General features: G+C 46.6%; 1 protein-coding gene across 2 annotated transcripts in view; it reads left to right on the top strand.

The window, feature by feature from the left end:
• The first annotated feature begins 2,622 nt into the window (after positions 1-2,622).
• The window catches only part of Mtap (methylthioadenosine phosphorylase), a 40,472-nt gene continuing 26,172 nt past the window's right edge, over positions 2,623-16,922 (top strand). The window contains exons 1-3 of one of the 2 annotated variants that reach the window (XM_006973999.4): positions 2,623-2,922; positions 14,887-14,973; positions 16,025-16,083. In XM_006973999.4, coding sequence (XP_006974061.2) covers positions 2,638-2,922; positions 14,887-14,973; positions 16,025-16,083 — 431 coding nt within the window. In that variant the 5' untranslated portion in view covers positions 2,623-2,637. Of the gene's footprint in view, positions 2,923-9,860; positions 9,912-14,886; positions 14,974-16,024; positions 16,084-16,922 lie in introns of those variants that run through there. The other variant, XM_076564490.1, reaches the window with a different exon arrangement.

Raw genomic sequence — 16,922 nt, forward strand, 5'->3', positions numbered from 1 at the left:
TGTGTGTATACAAACCTTCAAGCATGCATGAGGAGGTCAGAGAACAGTCTGTAGGATTTGATTCTCTCCTCCCACCTTGTGGGTTCTGATATCAAACTCAGGCCATCAGGCTTGGCAGCAAGCTCCTTTATCTACTGAGCCATCTCACCACCCCATCCTGACCCAATCTTTCATATTCCTTTTTCCATTATGTTTTAGTTTTTAATTTCTGAGACAGTGCCCCACTATGCTCTGTTGGCCACTATGTGGCCTCAAACTTACAATCCTCCTGCCTCTGAGTAGTAGAATCACAGACCAGCACCACAACCCAGCTTCCATTGTATCTTATAGATAACCTAAAGTAGGATGGTTGTAACAGAAAATATATATATATATATATATATATATATATATATAGAGAGAGAGAGAGAGAGAGAGAGAGAGAAATATAATATATATATATATTGAGAAAACTTAGACCCAGAGCAAATAATGATAAAAAGCGAGTCGATACAGCTTCCGGGAGCATCCATGCTCACAGAAGATGGAGATACTGTGAATGAAATTGCACTGGTGTTTCCTTAATTACACAAACACCAGCTCTCACCTCAAAGGGAGTGTGAGAATTTATTTTGGATCCAGGCATGAGTGGCCATGGCAGGGAACCAGATTTAGTCTAACCCACATATCGTATTTCAGGACAGTGACAGTTTCACTAAGTTTTCCTAGGGGCAGAACAAAGAAAATTGTAAAGGAAGACACTGAATGCATTTGTGAAAACATCACATAGGTGATCTGCAAAAGCAGAGAAATCTGAATATGCTAGTTGATGATTCTCAGCTTTGGGGATTGGTGGGACTAGCTTTGTACATTCCAAAGAGATGGACCCCATAGGCACAGGGTGCTAAGGCACACAGAAAGTTAGGCAATAAATACTACTTCAGTGGATCAAGACAGCCCAAAATAATTTGGCTCTGAGCCTGCAACTTTCCAACTCTCCACAGTCACGGAAGTTGCGATTAGTCAATCAGCCCTGTAGAATGTTATGTAGGCGGTACTTTTTCTCTGGGAACTTCAATGAACACTGGTGAAAGGAAGAAGACAGTATTTCCTTCCTTGACTCCCATCCCCACCACAGAGTAATTCGTAGTATTTCTGACTCTCAGGAACCACCCTTAAGATAGCTGTCAAGCTACCTTTGCCGGGCGGTGGTGGTACACGCCTTTAATCCCAGCACTCGGGAGGCAGAGGCAGGCGGATCTCTGTGAGTTCGAGGCCAGCCTAGTCTACAAAGTGAGTTCCAGGAAAGGCGCAAAGCTACATAGAGAAACCCTGCCGGATGGTGGTGGCGGTCTCAAAAAGCAAAATAAATAAATAAATAAATAAATAAATAAATAAATAAATAAATAAATAAATAAATAAATCTGCCAGATGAATTGCTAAACGGTCATATTATTAAAAATATAATAATAATAATAATAATAATAATAATAATAATAAATTTTTAAAAGAACCCCAGAGCCAGATATTGGGGTTAAAACTGAGACATCAGGGAAATAGGATAAGCCACAGCAAACCCCACCTTACTGACTCCCCAGCCTCCAAAGAGACCCACTTCCTGTCTACCCAGCCTATACACCTTTCGGTTCTGCCATCTCACTTCCTCTCTCCGGCCAGCTACATCACCCAGGGTTGGAGAGATAGTTCAGGGGCTAAGAGTACCTACTTCTCTTGCAGAGATAAATTCGGTTTCCACTACCTATGTCAGGAGGTCCAGTCACCTATAACTCTAAGTACAAGCTCGGTTCTGCACACACACACACACACACACACACACACTTAAATAATGAAATAAAGCTTTAAAAAAATGACAGCTGCCTCTCAGCACTTTGTTTAGGGCAGTTTATTCCATCAAAGGCTGTGATGAATTATCCTAGTGGGAAAGGGATGGGGCTTCTGGCTTCTGAGAATGAGTGAGTATCTAGGGAAAAGGTCCCTGAGGATCAGAGTGGGTCCTGGTAGTATTGCATCTTGGAGACCCAGGTTCTGATTGCCCTGCACAGGAAGATTTATTTTGATTTTCTGTTTGTTATATTGGGCTGAGGATTGAAGCTAGGACCTCCTTGGATGCTAGATAAACACTCTAGTACTGGGCTAAATACCAAGCCCTCTTTTTACTTTTTAAGATGGGCTCTCAATATAGCTTAGGATAGATAGCCTTGAACTCACTCTATAGCCAACCCAGACCTTGATTTTGCCATACTCCTGCTCCGACCTCATGAGTGACTGGGATTACAAATCTGCACCACTAGGCATTGTAGGAAGTATTAAAAATGCCCCTTCCCTAAGTACTACCATGCTGGGTGTTGGGCAGAGTCGTGTCTCCTTAAAAGCTTCCCGCCAAACAGAAGATGGATAAGCCAGTTTGTAAATCAGAGCGCAGGGGGGCGGGAATCTCAGCTAGCACCCTTCAGCCTCCCTTAGCCCACCCAAAAACCCGGCTGGAATGCGGCAGGGCCTGATGTTACAGCCCAGGCCACGGAGGCAACCAATTCGGTGCAGAGCTGGTAGTATTGCACCACCTCACTAAGTTCTTATGAAAGAGTTAAAAGACAAAGTGCCAAGCACGTCCTCGGTGGTTTCATTTCTGCCTCGATCATGGACCCGCCATCACGCGGTAAGATAAGAGAAGCACCGAGAACCCGAAAAGTCCGCAAAAGGGTCGGGAGGCGGGAACCTGATTTGAGGAGGAGGAGGGTACCAGGAGAGCAGCCAATCCCGCGCTCCCCGGGAGGAAGAGGAGGAGCCAGGGCCCGCGGGCCCCCCACTGCTCACTCCCGCGCTGCGCCGGCCCCGAAGTCTTCTCCTGGTCCAGCGCTCCGGCTCGCGGAGGACTCCCCTGGTGCAGACATGGCCTCGGGCGCCGCCTGCGCCGCGGTGAAGGTGAGATCACCCCACTGGCTGCAGATGGGCCCGCCCTCTCGCCCCTCCGCAGCGGCCGCGCCTCGGGGCTGTGTCCCCAGCCCGGGCACCCCCATCCCCGGCACAGCGGAGAGGTGCAGGGGCGCGGCACTCGCCCCCAGCCCACTCCCATGTCCCCAGCCTTTGGACTCGTCTGCATCCCGGGCCCCACGGCGGTAGCCGGTGCTCTGGCGGGGGTCGATGGGTGAGCTGCTCCCCGCTGCCACCCCTTCTTCTGAACCACTCCCCTCCGGAGATGCTCCAGGCGGGAGCTGACACGTGGCCCGGCGGCTGCGCTTGTCCCTCTAGCCTTGCGGGATTCGCGCTTCCGCTCTCTTGACTCGGCCCACGTGGGAGAGCTGTGCACTTGCTCTTTTGCATGCTTCTGGTCTCCCCCCCCCCCCCTCCTTCGCGCGCGCGCCCCAAACTTAAATTTCCCTTTGCTTTGTTTTACCCAGGTAGTGCAGAGCTGTGGTTGCTCTAAGACTTTTCTAAATACTGAAAAGGAGTGCAGACCTCGGGTTAGGGCCGCTCCCTGCCCGGAGGCCTCTGTGTTTAAACGCCTTTGTAACCTTGAAAGTTAGAGCTGTTTTCTCGGGCCTCGGGTCCCCCAGAGAGCTCGACACAAGGGACTCTTGTACGCAGGGAACCGCTGGCCAGAAGAGAGCATGAGTTCTGAGAGCTGCTTGTGAGCCTCCCCTGGGTCTTTTAAACACATCCTGATTGAAGGGTAGAGAGTGAAAGAGAAATTGCAGAGAACAGGAAAACTGGTGGAAAAGGCTAAGTCCTTTCTAGGCTGTTTATTATTAGCCAAGGACTCAGTTAACTTCATTCACTTTAGGAATTTCTGGCCGCTGGCACAGGAAGTGCACCGTTTTCTCCAAGGCATCTCAGTTGGATTCCCCGCAGCGCTGTTCGATTCCCTTGGAAGAGGCAAATCTCTGCAGTTAGTGTGCAGCCAACCTGGGCTTGTATGCTGGGGCCTTGCAGGGCTTCTCGAACCACTCAGGAGAGAGGAGAGGAAAAGGATGCTGCGCTCAGACTTACCGGCCAACTTTTTTTTTTTTTTTTTTGCCATTTTGAAAAGGATTGTTTACATTTATAGAAAGCCTCCTGACATCAGGAACTAGGCAGAAAGGGTCTTCGTGTGCAAGGTGCGGGGTGTATTTATGAAGTAGGGCTTTTACTACAGTGTGGTCTGGGAAGGCTAGAATTAATGTCTGGATTGGGCATCTTTGAATTTTTAGGAGTGGAGATCATTACTTGCAAAGGTATCATAAGACGACAGCTTTATACCTTTCCCTTAACACCATAGTAGGTGTGGGCCAGATGTAATCATTTTACCTTGACTGAAGAATCTGTATCTTGGCATGTAGAATAAAAGAAACTTCCCCGGGGTATAGATTTTTTTTTTCCCATCTCTGACCCACAATGTGAGTGAAACCAGCATAGCTGGCTGGTACTTCTCATTCACTCAGCCCAATCAGGATAATGCTACCCATGCCAGGACCAGCATATCTCAACAGAAAGAATTCTCTTTAATCTGGTTAACATCCTGCCTGACACACAGTTTCCCTGTAAAATGAATGTGGTACACTTAAGGGCAGAAAGAGCTATGTAAATATTGAATGATATGTATTTTTTTTTTTAATCTTGGCAAGCTTTTGAAATGAAACTTAGAGATATAAGTGGTGCTGGCAATGCCTGCTGACTGCTCCCCCTGAGACTGGGGCGGGTGGGAACATTGCTAGTGAGAATTCGTGATGCCTCCACCATATTCCACAAACGGCTCGAGCAGTGTCTTATCTAGAAAATAGGAAGTACACACTGTTGTGCCCAGATCTCGGGGACCCCCAAAAGACCACCATGGAGACCGAATCCCGTGTGTAAAAGCAAAGAGCCTTTATTTCAAGCTCTGGAGGTTGGTCCCTCTGTCTGTCTGACACAGTGGTGAGAGCAGAGAGCCCCGAGCTCAGGTGGGGCAGAGGTTGGGGTGAGGGGATTTCCAGGGTCCAGGAACCTGATTGGCTGACAATTATCTAGGTATTTGTAAAACAAAAAATAGGTGTGTGCTAGACTCAAGTGCATCTGGCCACCTTATCTAATGATTTGAATGTTTGGGATGTCGGGTACTTCCTAATCCCTGGGTGGATCCCTAGGTGGTATCAGCTTAAGGCTTTTTCTGGATCTGGGTGTTGCCTGCCAGTAAGCCTGTCACAGAAGCTGTGTCTAGGCCCCTAAGCCTGTCATGGTTGCAGTGTGGTCAAGCTGTTTGGGGGCCCCTTCACACCCACATCCAGAGCAAAATAACCTATTCAAAAAAGTATATTGTAAGGCTGGAGAGTGGCGTGGGCCAGTCTCTGTCTAGAGTGCTTGCTACCAAGTGTGAGAATGTGATTTTGGACCCTCAGTGCCCATGTGAGGGGGGGGGGGCAAGACTGGTTACAGAGGCGAGCATCTACAATCCTGGCACTAGAGAGGCAGGCATGGGTAGGCTCTTGGAGCTTGAAGACTGGCTGGTCTAGCCAAATTGATGAGCTCCCAATTCAGTGAGAATGCCTGCCTCACTGAAAGATAGATTGCGATTAACTGAGGGAGACATTTGATGTCAGCCTCTGGCCTGTGCGCGCGCACACACACTTGCACATGTGCACAACACCCTCGCAAACTATTTTCTCTGCGTATCACCCGGTAATAGTGTTCTTACAGATGTGAAGCTGAAGCCCAGAAAGGTGAACTAAAGTGTCCCGTCCCATACAACAAACCCTGCCTTGTTCTGCGGATACAGCGGCTGCACCTGAATCTACTGCTGTTTCCGCCAGTATTGTGACTCTGCCGTCACTGGCCGGCCCCAGAGATCCGCCTCCTGCTGCTGCCCCCAAATGTAGTTTTTAACTAAATCTCTATCGTTCTATTTACCGATAGTACTCGCCTCGGGAGTCGGAGGGTGGGTTGAAAGCCTGCTGGCTCGGAGAGGCTGAAGAACAACTGTCTGACCTTCCCGCTTTGTCAATCAGTGTCTCTCCATCAAACCAAAAAGCTGCCACACTCCAAGTCCCTCCCTACCACTTCCTGTGCGGCTCTCTATCCTTCCAGACTGCCTCTGCCTCTGATTACTTTCTGTCGACCCGTTGCTGGCTCCGCCTCCTGACCCTAGGTTGATTTTATTCAATTAACACAAATGCAAACTCCGGGTTCACAGTGTGATCGAATGTCCCATGATAAAATCTAGATAATGACAGACCTAAAACCTGGCCTTCCCGTTAAGTAGATGTGAGACATTTCTCGGACCTGAAACGTGGTCTCTGCTTTACTGTCTGAGTGAAGAAGGCATCCTACCTTAGGACATAGGCTAGCCACCTCTGCAAAAACCACTGGGCACTTTCCAAGTGTGGGTGTAGGAGGCACATTTGTGTCTGGCCGGAAATGTCTGCACCATTTCATTTGTAGGACTATTCCCACATTGGTGTTGGGGGCCCAAAAGCTGGAGAGACCTGGCCTCCTATTGTAATGCTCCCACATCTTTCTGTCAGCAGTGTACACTCAGGGCTAAGCACACTTACTTGGAGAGTGGTTAGATTTAAACACAATAACATGTTGCACACCCAGCTCAGTTCTTGTTCCATTAATGCCGGCCCTGGTACCTTCCTTTGTAAGATGGAAATATTACTAGGGGCTCGAGCTTCAAGTTGATACCCTAGGTTTAAGAGATACAGAATGTTCAGATGAAAGCCTCCGGTTTTGTATGGACAGTACGATGTTCGGCATCTCAATGAAACCTAGCTGTCTACTGGTAGAATCCTACCCAAAAGTACTTAGCTGAAAACGTGCCAAACTCTGGGAATACATATGTGAGTGAAACAATGTCTCTATTTAAGTTTGTCTTGCATTGGGGCTGAAAGATTAATATGAGGGAACTAGTAAGAGTTATGGAAGGGGGCCAAAAAGGCCTTTAGGCAGTGGTTTTTAAGCTGTGCCACCAGTATGGTGGTTGGAGGTGATCAAGTCATAATCCTAGAGTTTCCATGGTGGCAGCAGCATTAGTCCGGCCTTGAGCGTCACATGGTTTGCCATGTAAGAGACCATCTATGAACCAAAGAGCAGGCTCTCCCAGACACTGAATTGGCCTTCGGGCCTGCAGATTGTGAGAAATGAGCTTATAAGTCTGATTTTTATTATAGCAGCTTGAGCACATTGAAGACAGGCTTAGCGTTGAAATGGTGATAAAGAACCCGAGGTTGCAGTGGCCGGCTAGGGCGTAGGAAGGTCTGGGGAAGAACTGGGCATATGTGCTTGTGATTATGAGAATTAGCTGGGTGTGGGCCTTCAGGATATAAACCAAGATAGAGAAGTTAGATTTGCACACGCCTTTAAACCCAGCACCCTAGAGGCAGGCACAGGCAAATCTCAGAGTTTGAAGCCAGCCTGGTCTGCATAATGAGTTCCTGGTCAACTATGGCTGCATATTAAGATCCTATTCCAAAAAGCAAAAGAAAAGAAAAGAATTTGGGTCTGATTCTAAATGCTGTGGAAGCCATTTAAGGATTCTGAATAGAGAGGTGGCATCTGATTTATATTTTTAAGTGATTGCGTGGCTGCTCTGTACAGACTGGCCTGTACTGGGCGATGGACTACATCTGGCCAGAAGCCACAGCACTTGTGGTCCAGTCTAGGCTGGCAGCCATAGAAGCAGTGAGGCTCTGCAGGCAGAATAGAGGCAAGATGTGGGCAGTGTAGCAAGAGGGAAAGGGGTATTTCTGTGTCTGACTTCCAACCCCAAAGGTGCCGAGGGATCCTTTTCCGAACAAAGGCAGGGAGGATAAATACGAGATCCCTTCTGCTGACACACTTCTGATGGGGGCTAAAGTATGGGGTGTGAGGGGCTTCTTTACTGTGGCAGGAGGGTAGCAGCTGAGTACATCCATGTTCGGGGAAGGTGGAAGATAATGGAGACCGTCTTAATGGTTCCTGCGTGTGTGCACGCCCCATGAAGCAGCCAGGGCGGGGGGAGGCAGGTCTTATATTAGTAGCTGGCATTGTCCAGGAAGACTTCAGGGAAACATTGTCTAGCTTCAGCCATGGGTTGGTGGTGCACTTGACCATACAGAGACCATACAGAAGAAGGCAAAGCAAACCTTTGACATTGAGAGAGAGGGTATTTGGAGAGCTGCTTCGGTGATCTGTAATGCCTCTGGCTAGATTCTGCTCAGGGAGATTAGGAAATAATGTTAGTCATGTTAGAGTGATAGAGAGGAAATAGGGCCCCACTGTAGGTCGCTGGGAGACTTCAGACAGTGGTATAAGGAAGATGACAGACAAGTCAGAGTGTCCTGGTTTGGAAGATGGCCTTTCAGCCTCTTCTTCGGGCTTTCTCAAGCATGGGTGGCACAGGTCTTCGGTAGGATTGTCCTAAGCTTTGCAGCACACAGAATGCATCCCCATCCCTCCCCACAGAGTGCCAACCCAACAGGCCCTCCTTCCTGTCATTGTGGCAGCCAGACTCTCACCTGGGCCACTGATAAGGAGAGAGGTAAGACATGGGGGGCGGGGGGTGTACTTGCCTGTAAAGAAAAGTGGGGGAAATGGGCCTAAGTTGCCTTGAGGAAGTTCCTTTGAGGAGTGTGTTTTGCTGGGAGTGATAGAATATGGAATAGGAATTATTCTAATGCAGTAGTACATTTGATTTCCATACTGGTTCTACAGGCTAATTAAAAACCTGGCCCACATAGGAAAAAGTTGAGAAAACAGACAACATAAATATTTATATGTGACGTCCTTAGAGCCTTAGATCCTTAGCTGTGGTTTTTCAAAGAATGCAGTGCATCCGCCTCATCTGGTACCTTGTTAGAAATGCAAAGTGCTGGGCCTCAGCCCAGTTCTGCTGAACCATACATTTACGGCCCAGCATATTAAATGTGCACTGACTTTCGTCCCTGACGTCAGGAGCTTTGGGAAGTATGGCCATGGTTCTTTTTCATGTTTGTTCTCTGTGGCTGCAACAGGATTAGTTCAAACTGAGCGCCTTCAAACACCCATGTATTCTCACAGTTCTAGGGGTCACAAGTCCAAAATGAGTCTTAGATCAAGAAGTCAGTAGGTCCGGCTTCTCTTGCAAGATCTCACGTAGGAAGAATCCATTGGCTTGACTCTGTAACTTCTGGAGACACTATCATACTTGTCTCCTAGCCCTATAGTCACACCCTCCATCATCACGTGACCTCTTGACGTCCTGCCATCAGAACCCTGGAGTCCATTTAGGACCCATCCAGATAGTCCAGGGTAGTCTCCCATCTCATCTTAATTTATTTACATGGAATAACATTTATGGCTTCTGAGTGTTGGGGTGTAAGTATGGGGGCAGGGGTCTGATAGGTTCTGGGGGTTGGGGTGTAAGTATGGGGGCAAGGGTCTCATAAATCTCTTTAGAAACTACATGCTTAGTTAGGGTTAGAGTTAGGCTTACGCTGTTGGGAGATGGAACGCATAGAAGGTTAGCCTTGTTCTGGAAGTTGAGTCGTATTGTTAACGAGGGCATTGGAGCTGCAGACCTTCCCATTTTGCTTCCTTGCTGCTGTGGTGTGAGCAGTTTGACTCTGTGCTCTGCCTCACCACAGGCTCAGCCATGGGGCCGACTGACCACAGACTAAACTGGGAGCCAAAGTAAACGTCTCTTCAAGGTTGGATTTTCTCATGAGTGTTGTCTCCCAGTGCCAGAAAGCTGGCCAGCTAGCGAAGGGGTCATTCATTATACAGCCTGCCACACTCAGCTAGCAATTTGTGTTTGAAGTGGAGCCACGCACTAGAACCAACCCACAAGCTCTGAATAACATCTATGCCTTGCCCCATAGTCAGATCCTCTGCAGTTTGGGACCTGACTTTGGCATTTGAGGATACTGATAACCATCAGCTGAGTAGGGAGGAACTGAGGCCATGCTATGCCCTTGTTCTGCAAGCAAGTTGGAGCAAATATGGTGAGCTTTGAGGAAAATGCTCCTCAGAAACTAATCATTGATTTCAGGTGTGAAATGTATGTCGTCGGGGTGTCCAGAGGCTTGTGACATGGAAGCCGTGGCTGTTCTGATCTTCCAGGCCATCCATACTTCTGACTATAATACCTGCATTAGGTTACTAGGATGGCTTCCGCAAAGCTTGGTAGACCAGAAAGCCTGAGCAACAGACACTACCTCACAGTACTGGAGGCTACTTGTGACAGATAACATGCCAAGAAGGTTGTTTTTTGTTTTGTTTTCCTGTGGTAATCTTCCTTGGGTTTTGGATTTGGGATGGACCGCATTTTCCACATATTCTGACAAAAAAAAAATCCTCAAAGAGAATAAGATATTTGAGCCAAGATGAGTTGTGCCCTAGGAACGTTGAATTTAAGTTGCCCTAAAGAAAACCGATAAATGGTTTCATGAAGTTGATTTCATTATAGACTGGAGTGAAGTCATAATGGAGGCATTTTGAAAATGCTTTGGTGGCTCCCATGCTTAAGCAGCTTACAGCAGAGCAGGAAGTCTCTCAGATTCTATCTGATGTCCTTAGCTTCAAGCTGGTAGAACTTAGTGGTCTGCTGAAGTAGTAGATTCCAGAAGGTCTCTCCTGCTGGTAGCTAGGGTGTTTATTAGATAAGACACGGGTGGGCAAGAGGACCAAAGGTTCGGCCCGAGATTTGACTCAGGATCTGCAATATCCTAGCTCTTTACAATCCAGAAGTTCTAATGATTCATCAGCTAGAGCTACCCGTGACATGATCCCCTTGGTTCATATTGCAGACTTTGTACAGACCTCCCAGGCTGAGGCATTTGGCCTCTTGGTCCCCATGAATCTGGGCTTCGTGGCTTCTGTGGGATCTTAGAAGACCACACACATGTCCAGGTTGGCTTAGTGGTGAAGGCTTCGGTCAGTAGTGCCTGCCATATTTGGTGGTAACCAAAGCTTCAGGCGTGAAATCCCAGATCCTGCCTTGGCTGTCTTTCCTCATCTTGAGCTTGAGGAACTCAAAAGCCTCCCATCTTCCTGACGTGAGCTCCTCTCAGCTGTTCTGTCTTTGGTATTGGAGAGTGCATCTGGGGACATCTGAGAGGCAGGACATCCAGGGCTCAGAAGGATGGCTCCTGAGACCAAGCGGGGTAGGTGAAGCCCCTGGTTTTTAGGTACCAGAGGAAGTGCATAGGGTAGGGAATAGCAGACACCCTTCCCACCTTGAGACAGATTGGATAGGAAACATTTTCTGTTTCAGATGCAGGGAAAGTAGCTGTAAGGTGCGGCCTAGCAGGCACCTCCAGCCTTGCTGGAAGCAGGCATTCTTTTTGAGGTGACTGTGCTGGAAAATTGGGGCGAATGACAGGCAGTAAGATGTATCCCTGTTTCAGAACCTTGTTTCTTTTCTTTTTGTAAATTTTATAATTAATTAAATTTTACATATCAGCCACGGATTCCCCTGTCCTCCCTCCTCCCACCGCCATCCCCGCCCTCCCCCTAATCCACTCCCCTTTCCCACCTCCTCCAAGGCAAGGACTCCCCTGGGGACGACAGAACCTTGTTTCTTGTAGTAAAGACTTCCTGGGTGTACAGAGTTGACCCATCAATTCTATCTCAGCACTTGAACCCATTTCTTAGGCTTTCTAGAGTTGCCTGGACTTGGGACCTGGCAGGGTCTTACTGCTTTCTGAGTGTGGATGGAGCTATAAACAGGCTCCTTAGATCAGTGGTTCTCAACCTGTGGGTCACAACCCCTTGGGTCGCATATCAGATTTTTTTTTTTTTTTTTGGTTTTTTTCGAGACAGGGTTTCTCTGTGTAGCTTTGCGCCTTTCCTGAAACTCACTTGGTAGCGCAGGCTGGCCTCGAACTCACAAAGATCCGCCTGCCTCTGCCTCCCGAGTGCTGGGATTAAAGGCGTGCACCACCACCGCCCGGCCAGATATTTATATTATGATTCAAAACAGTAGTAAAACTACAGTTATGAAGTAGCTAGGAAATAGTTTTTTGGTTGAGGGCCACCACCTGTATTAAAGGATCGTAGCATTAGGAAGGTCAAGAACCACCACCTTAGGTGCTCACCTGGCTATCCAGAGGTCTGTAGTGTGTTCTTTCCCCCTGGGCAAAAGCTTGACCTGACCAAGGAAACCAGTTTTTTTATATCATAGAGACAGTGACTCTTTCTGGTAGACTGAGCTCCTGGAAGACCCCAGGCGATATTAGGAGTTTAGCACACGGTGCTTCTTAAGTGGGAAAACAGCAGTACTTTTCTTTCATCATTTGTAGGTGGGGCTGATACCATAGGGCCTGTCTAACAGTGGCAGTGAAGATCGGATAAGGGGAGGATCCCTGTGTGTGGCACACTCAGTACTAGCCTGTGGTCTGGCGCCATCTCTGCTTGGGAGTTCCATCAAGCTGTACTTCGCCTGTACAACCAGCAGATGGTGACATTGGCCACATATTGCCACTGCAGGCCTCTCCTCCAGGTTCCGTTTCCTGGTGTGGCAGTCTATTCGATTGCTACTCTGGTTCCCTGTGAGGTGTAGGTTTCCATTAACAATGTGAGGCAGCTGAATGACTGGGTGGGCTTGTCTGTAGACTGCTGTAGCTTCCTGGGCGGTTTGCTTTCGTTCAGGGACTGTCCACTCCTTGCTGACGGCTGAATTGCCAGCTACCTAAGGCAGGGCCATCATGCAGCCAGGAGGGTTTGGACTGAAGTTCAAGCCGGGAACTAAGGGAGCATGAGTTTCAGGAGCTAGCCTGTTCCAAGTGCTGCTTTCATGCTGTACAAGTTGTCTTCTTCATTCTGAGGGTGATTGCAAAACAAAATGAGATCTGTTTGGCCTTCGAGCCTGAAGGTTCAGTGTGGACTCCAAGTCTGAGATGCTGTGGCCCAGGGACCATCTTGAAATGATGGAGCAAAGTGGTCTTAAGTGAAAGGTCTGAGGTGTTTTTATTTGTTTGATTTTGGCTTTTGTTCTTGTTGTGTAGCTCAGGCTGGCCACAAACTCCCAATAGAGCTGAAGACAACCTTGAACTTCTGGTCTTCCTACCTCCCAGCCTCCTTTGTGCATCAGGTAGCTAAATTCCCAGAGTCAGGTGATGGTCATTTCACATGCCGCTCTTTCTATTGCCCAGTGTGAGAACATGGGCTGGATGGTCTGTTAGCCAAGCTATGTAAAGTGGAGAGGCCACACCAGCCCAAGTGCTAGGGTTTTGTAAAGCAGAATGATTTGTGTGTGTGTGTGTGTATTTGTTGAACTGAAGAAATTAAGTAACTTGCATGTTTTAAACAAATAAAAGTTGTTGATTTTTAAATGCCAATGTTAAATTTTTACCTGTAGTGTTCAGTTGATATAAAATACAAAACCTGTTGTAACTTCAAGAATGTACCACAAGGTGGCACCAACGTCAATTGTCTTAGCCACCAGGAAGTACATTCCGCCATTCTACAGCAGAATTTCACAAATTCTTTATTTTGGAGCTTTATTCTCTGGAGTTAGGAACTTCTATTTTACTTTGTAGAAATTTGATTCAGTGACAATATGTTTGCACCTTTTCATTTTAAAAAGTGCTGAGGTTTTCTCTGAGGTTTCTCCTAAAGCCTCATGTCATAGCTGTCTATTGACCTGTTTAAATCCTGTTTTCTGTAGGGGGTACAAAGGAAAAATTTCCTAATGATAATGTTGCTTAATTTTTTAAAAAGATTTATTTATTATGTATACAGTGTTGTGCCTGCATGCCAGAAGAGGGCACCAGATCTCATTATAGATGGTTGTAAGCTACCGTGTGGTTACTGGGAATTGAACTCAGGACCTCTGGAAGAGCAGCCAGTGCTCTTAACCTCTGAGCCATCTCTCCAACTTCGTGTTGCTTAATTTGAATATTAAGATTTCACTATTTGTCTTTGTCTTTGTTCTTGTTTGTTTCCTAAACTTCAAATTAAATCAACTCAGTTTTTTAAGACTTATTTTTTATGTGCATTGGTGTTTTGCCTGCACATGTGTCTGTATACCACATATGTACATTGTCCTCAGAGGCCAAAAGAAGGTGTTGGATCTCCTGGAACTGGAGTCACAGATGGTTGTGAGGCATCAGGGGATGGCTGGGAGTCCTCTTAACTGCTGGGCCATCTCTGCAACCCTAGATCAGCTCTTAAAGAATTAGGTTTCTTTCTCTACCTTTTCCAAGAACATGAATTTCTAGATAATCTCAGGAAACTGAAATGAAATGCTTGAACTTAAAACTACTTTTGAATCATGTACCTTTATAAACATTTGAATTATGCTGTGTATGAACTACTGTCTACTATATATGTGTACATTGCTTACTTTTATGAATATTTGAATTATGCAGTATATGAAATACTGTCACTGTATATGTGGACAATGAATAGCAGTTTGATTTAGTGAATATATACATCAGGAGGGCTTGTCATGTCACATGTCTTTCCCTGCATTCTCTCCTAGTTCTGTGACTCGTGGCATAAAAAGAGCATTTCTTGCTTTGTATCCTGGTGTAGTAAGAAACCATCACCAAATAAACAGACCTAAGTTTTTATATCATGCTCTCTTTACTCCATAGTAAATGTGGTAGAGAAACAACCTTGGTCAGTCTTTCTACAACCACGTTTGGGCTCAATTTCCAACCGAAAATTAATTCTATTTGTAATTCAGTTGGGAGTAAATGTGATGCAGTGGAAAACAATGGCCAATATTTGGCTATTTAATTCTAGAATATAGAAGACCATCAGGCTTTGTTGTTGTTATTTTGCTTGAGGTTTTTGATTTTGATTCTTTACTTCTCTTTTTAATAGCAGGCTTTTAAATGTTTTTTGATCAGGGTCCCTTTTTTGTGGGATTTGGTGGGGGTGGACAGGGCCTGTGACTATAGATAAATGTATTTGCTTAAGATGCAGCATGACCAGATATGACAACCTTCTTCCTTCTCTTTTCTCCCTTAGATTGGAATAATTGGTGGAACGGGCTTGGATGATCCAGAAATTTTAGAAGGAAGAACCGAGAAGTATGTGGATACTCCATTTGGCAAGGTGAGTGTCCGGCCAACAGTGTTGCCTTTGGCATTGCTAATTATTGCTTGATTTTAAGTCAAGAAGAGTAGTTGGTTTTGTGTGGACATCCTAGAGACTGATCCAGGCAGAGGGCCCCCGGTGCTACCACTGGGTTTCATCAGCTGAGTTGCCCTTAAGGGTGCACGAGGCTACTGTTGGGATGACGTGGCTTTGAACACACAAGGGGCTGTCTTCTCAGTTTGCATTACTAGAAATCAAGACGCTGGTTTTAAATTCAAATCTGTTTCTAATTTAGAGCCCAGGTCACACCACAGTAACTTAGCAGACAGGCTGGTGGCAGGTAGGATGAAGAGTCGTTATGAAGTGGTGTCTTCTGGCCCAGATGAGTCCTGGGATCTGGAACACATGTTAGGATTGGGAATGAATGGATTCTAGGGAAGGCTGGCTTATTTTCCGACCGGGGCCAGGTGAGGAGGTATCTACATCCCTAAATCCACATCACCTCTTCCAAACAACACTGGCATTCCTCCCTCTTGAGAGGAGCTTGCATCCTGGCCCAGCCCTCCTTTTAGGCTAAGTTCTTAGCCTGACCTGGGGTTTTCCAAGCCCTTTCCCATCTCGCCCCAGCCTCAGGGTTGGTTCTCGGGTTTTTCCCAGCATCTCTTCAAGGCGTCTGACGGCCTTCTTTAGCCTGGTTGCCGCAGTAGGCCGTTCTATCACTGAGCTCTTGTTCCTCCGCAGTGACCTTTTAGCTTTTGACTCACAACATTTCGTGAACCTTTCAAATGCCCTTGACTCGTGTAAATTTGATTAGAGTTTCCTGGAACACTTGTAACAAAGCCCCTGCCGCCTTTCATAGCCTGCGGAATCCGCACTCACAGAGAGCTCAGTCAGTACTTATGGATGATGATATTGATCAGTAAAACTTCAGCTCCTGTCCCTGAGCTGTATCTCCAAACTCCAGAATTCCACCAGTTTGTTGTGGTTTCAATGACTCAGATTTTGAAGAACTGTTTATACATGTTTTAAAATCACTAAGCTGCAACTGTTTATTTTTTATTGCATGCAGCCATCTGATGCCTTAATTTTGGGGAAGATAAAAAACGTTGACTGTGTACTTCTTGCAAGGTAAAGTATTTTAAGTTTGTTGTTATTGTTGTTTAATATTACTACTTCAGAAGAATTTAAATTTAACTTAAAAGCCCATAAACAGATAATAATGTAGGTATGAGGTAGGTGTCCGCAGAGTCAGAACATGTCGGTCCCTTCTGAGACAAGCTTGAATTAAAAGTATTTAGGAAATCAAAGATCTCATTCCTCTCTTTGGTTTGGAAAATAGGTCAGTTGAGCGACACTGAACCTCCAGTTTCTGTTCTGACGACAAAAATATTTCCTTTGTTAATTTTCTTTCTTTCCAGTTATCAGATAAATAAGATGCTTTGTTCATGACATCCTTGTCTAGTGGCAGTTCCATTTTGTGGGGAAGAGGTCTCAGTCCCTGAACTAACCTGGATGACTTCTTGTGCTTACACCCTTGTTCCCTAAACAGGGCTGGCGGTAGAAGCTGCCGCACAGAAAGAGGCAGGGTTAGGAATTCCCCTGACCCCAGTGGCCTCCACTGCAGCTAACGCAATAACAAGCAGGTTCTCGTGCCCACAGGGTGGCACCTAGTCCCAGGAGTGGCTTCTAGAAGCTATACATAGCCTAGTGTTGGGGAGCGAGTCTCAGGCCGAGCCACACACGATGTGTGGACTCTATAGGACATGATGGGGGACCTAACAAAGCTTCGTCCACCACAGTGGTGTGGAAAGTAGGTTCTTGGGAGCCAGCAAAACGAAAATGTAGTTTTAAGTGGTCACCTGCTGTGGGTTTCTTACAAGTCTCCTCCTTTCTTAGTCATTACTGGAGAAATGCCTGGTTTTCTTTTCTATTCTTTTTTTTTTTTCTAAAGCTCGGGGAGGAAACAG

Source organism: Peromyscus maniculatus, chromosome 2 (genome assembly GCF_049852395.1).
Source record: "Peromyscus maniculatus bairdii isolate BWxNUB_F1_BW_parent chromosome 2, HU_Pman_BW_mat_3.1, whole genome shotgun sequence".
In the NCBI taxonomy this organism is placed as follows: domain Eukaryota; kingdom Metazoa; phylum Chordata; class Mammalia; order Rodentia; family Cricetidae; genus Peromyscus; species Peromyscus maniculatus.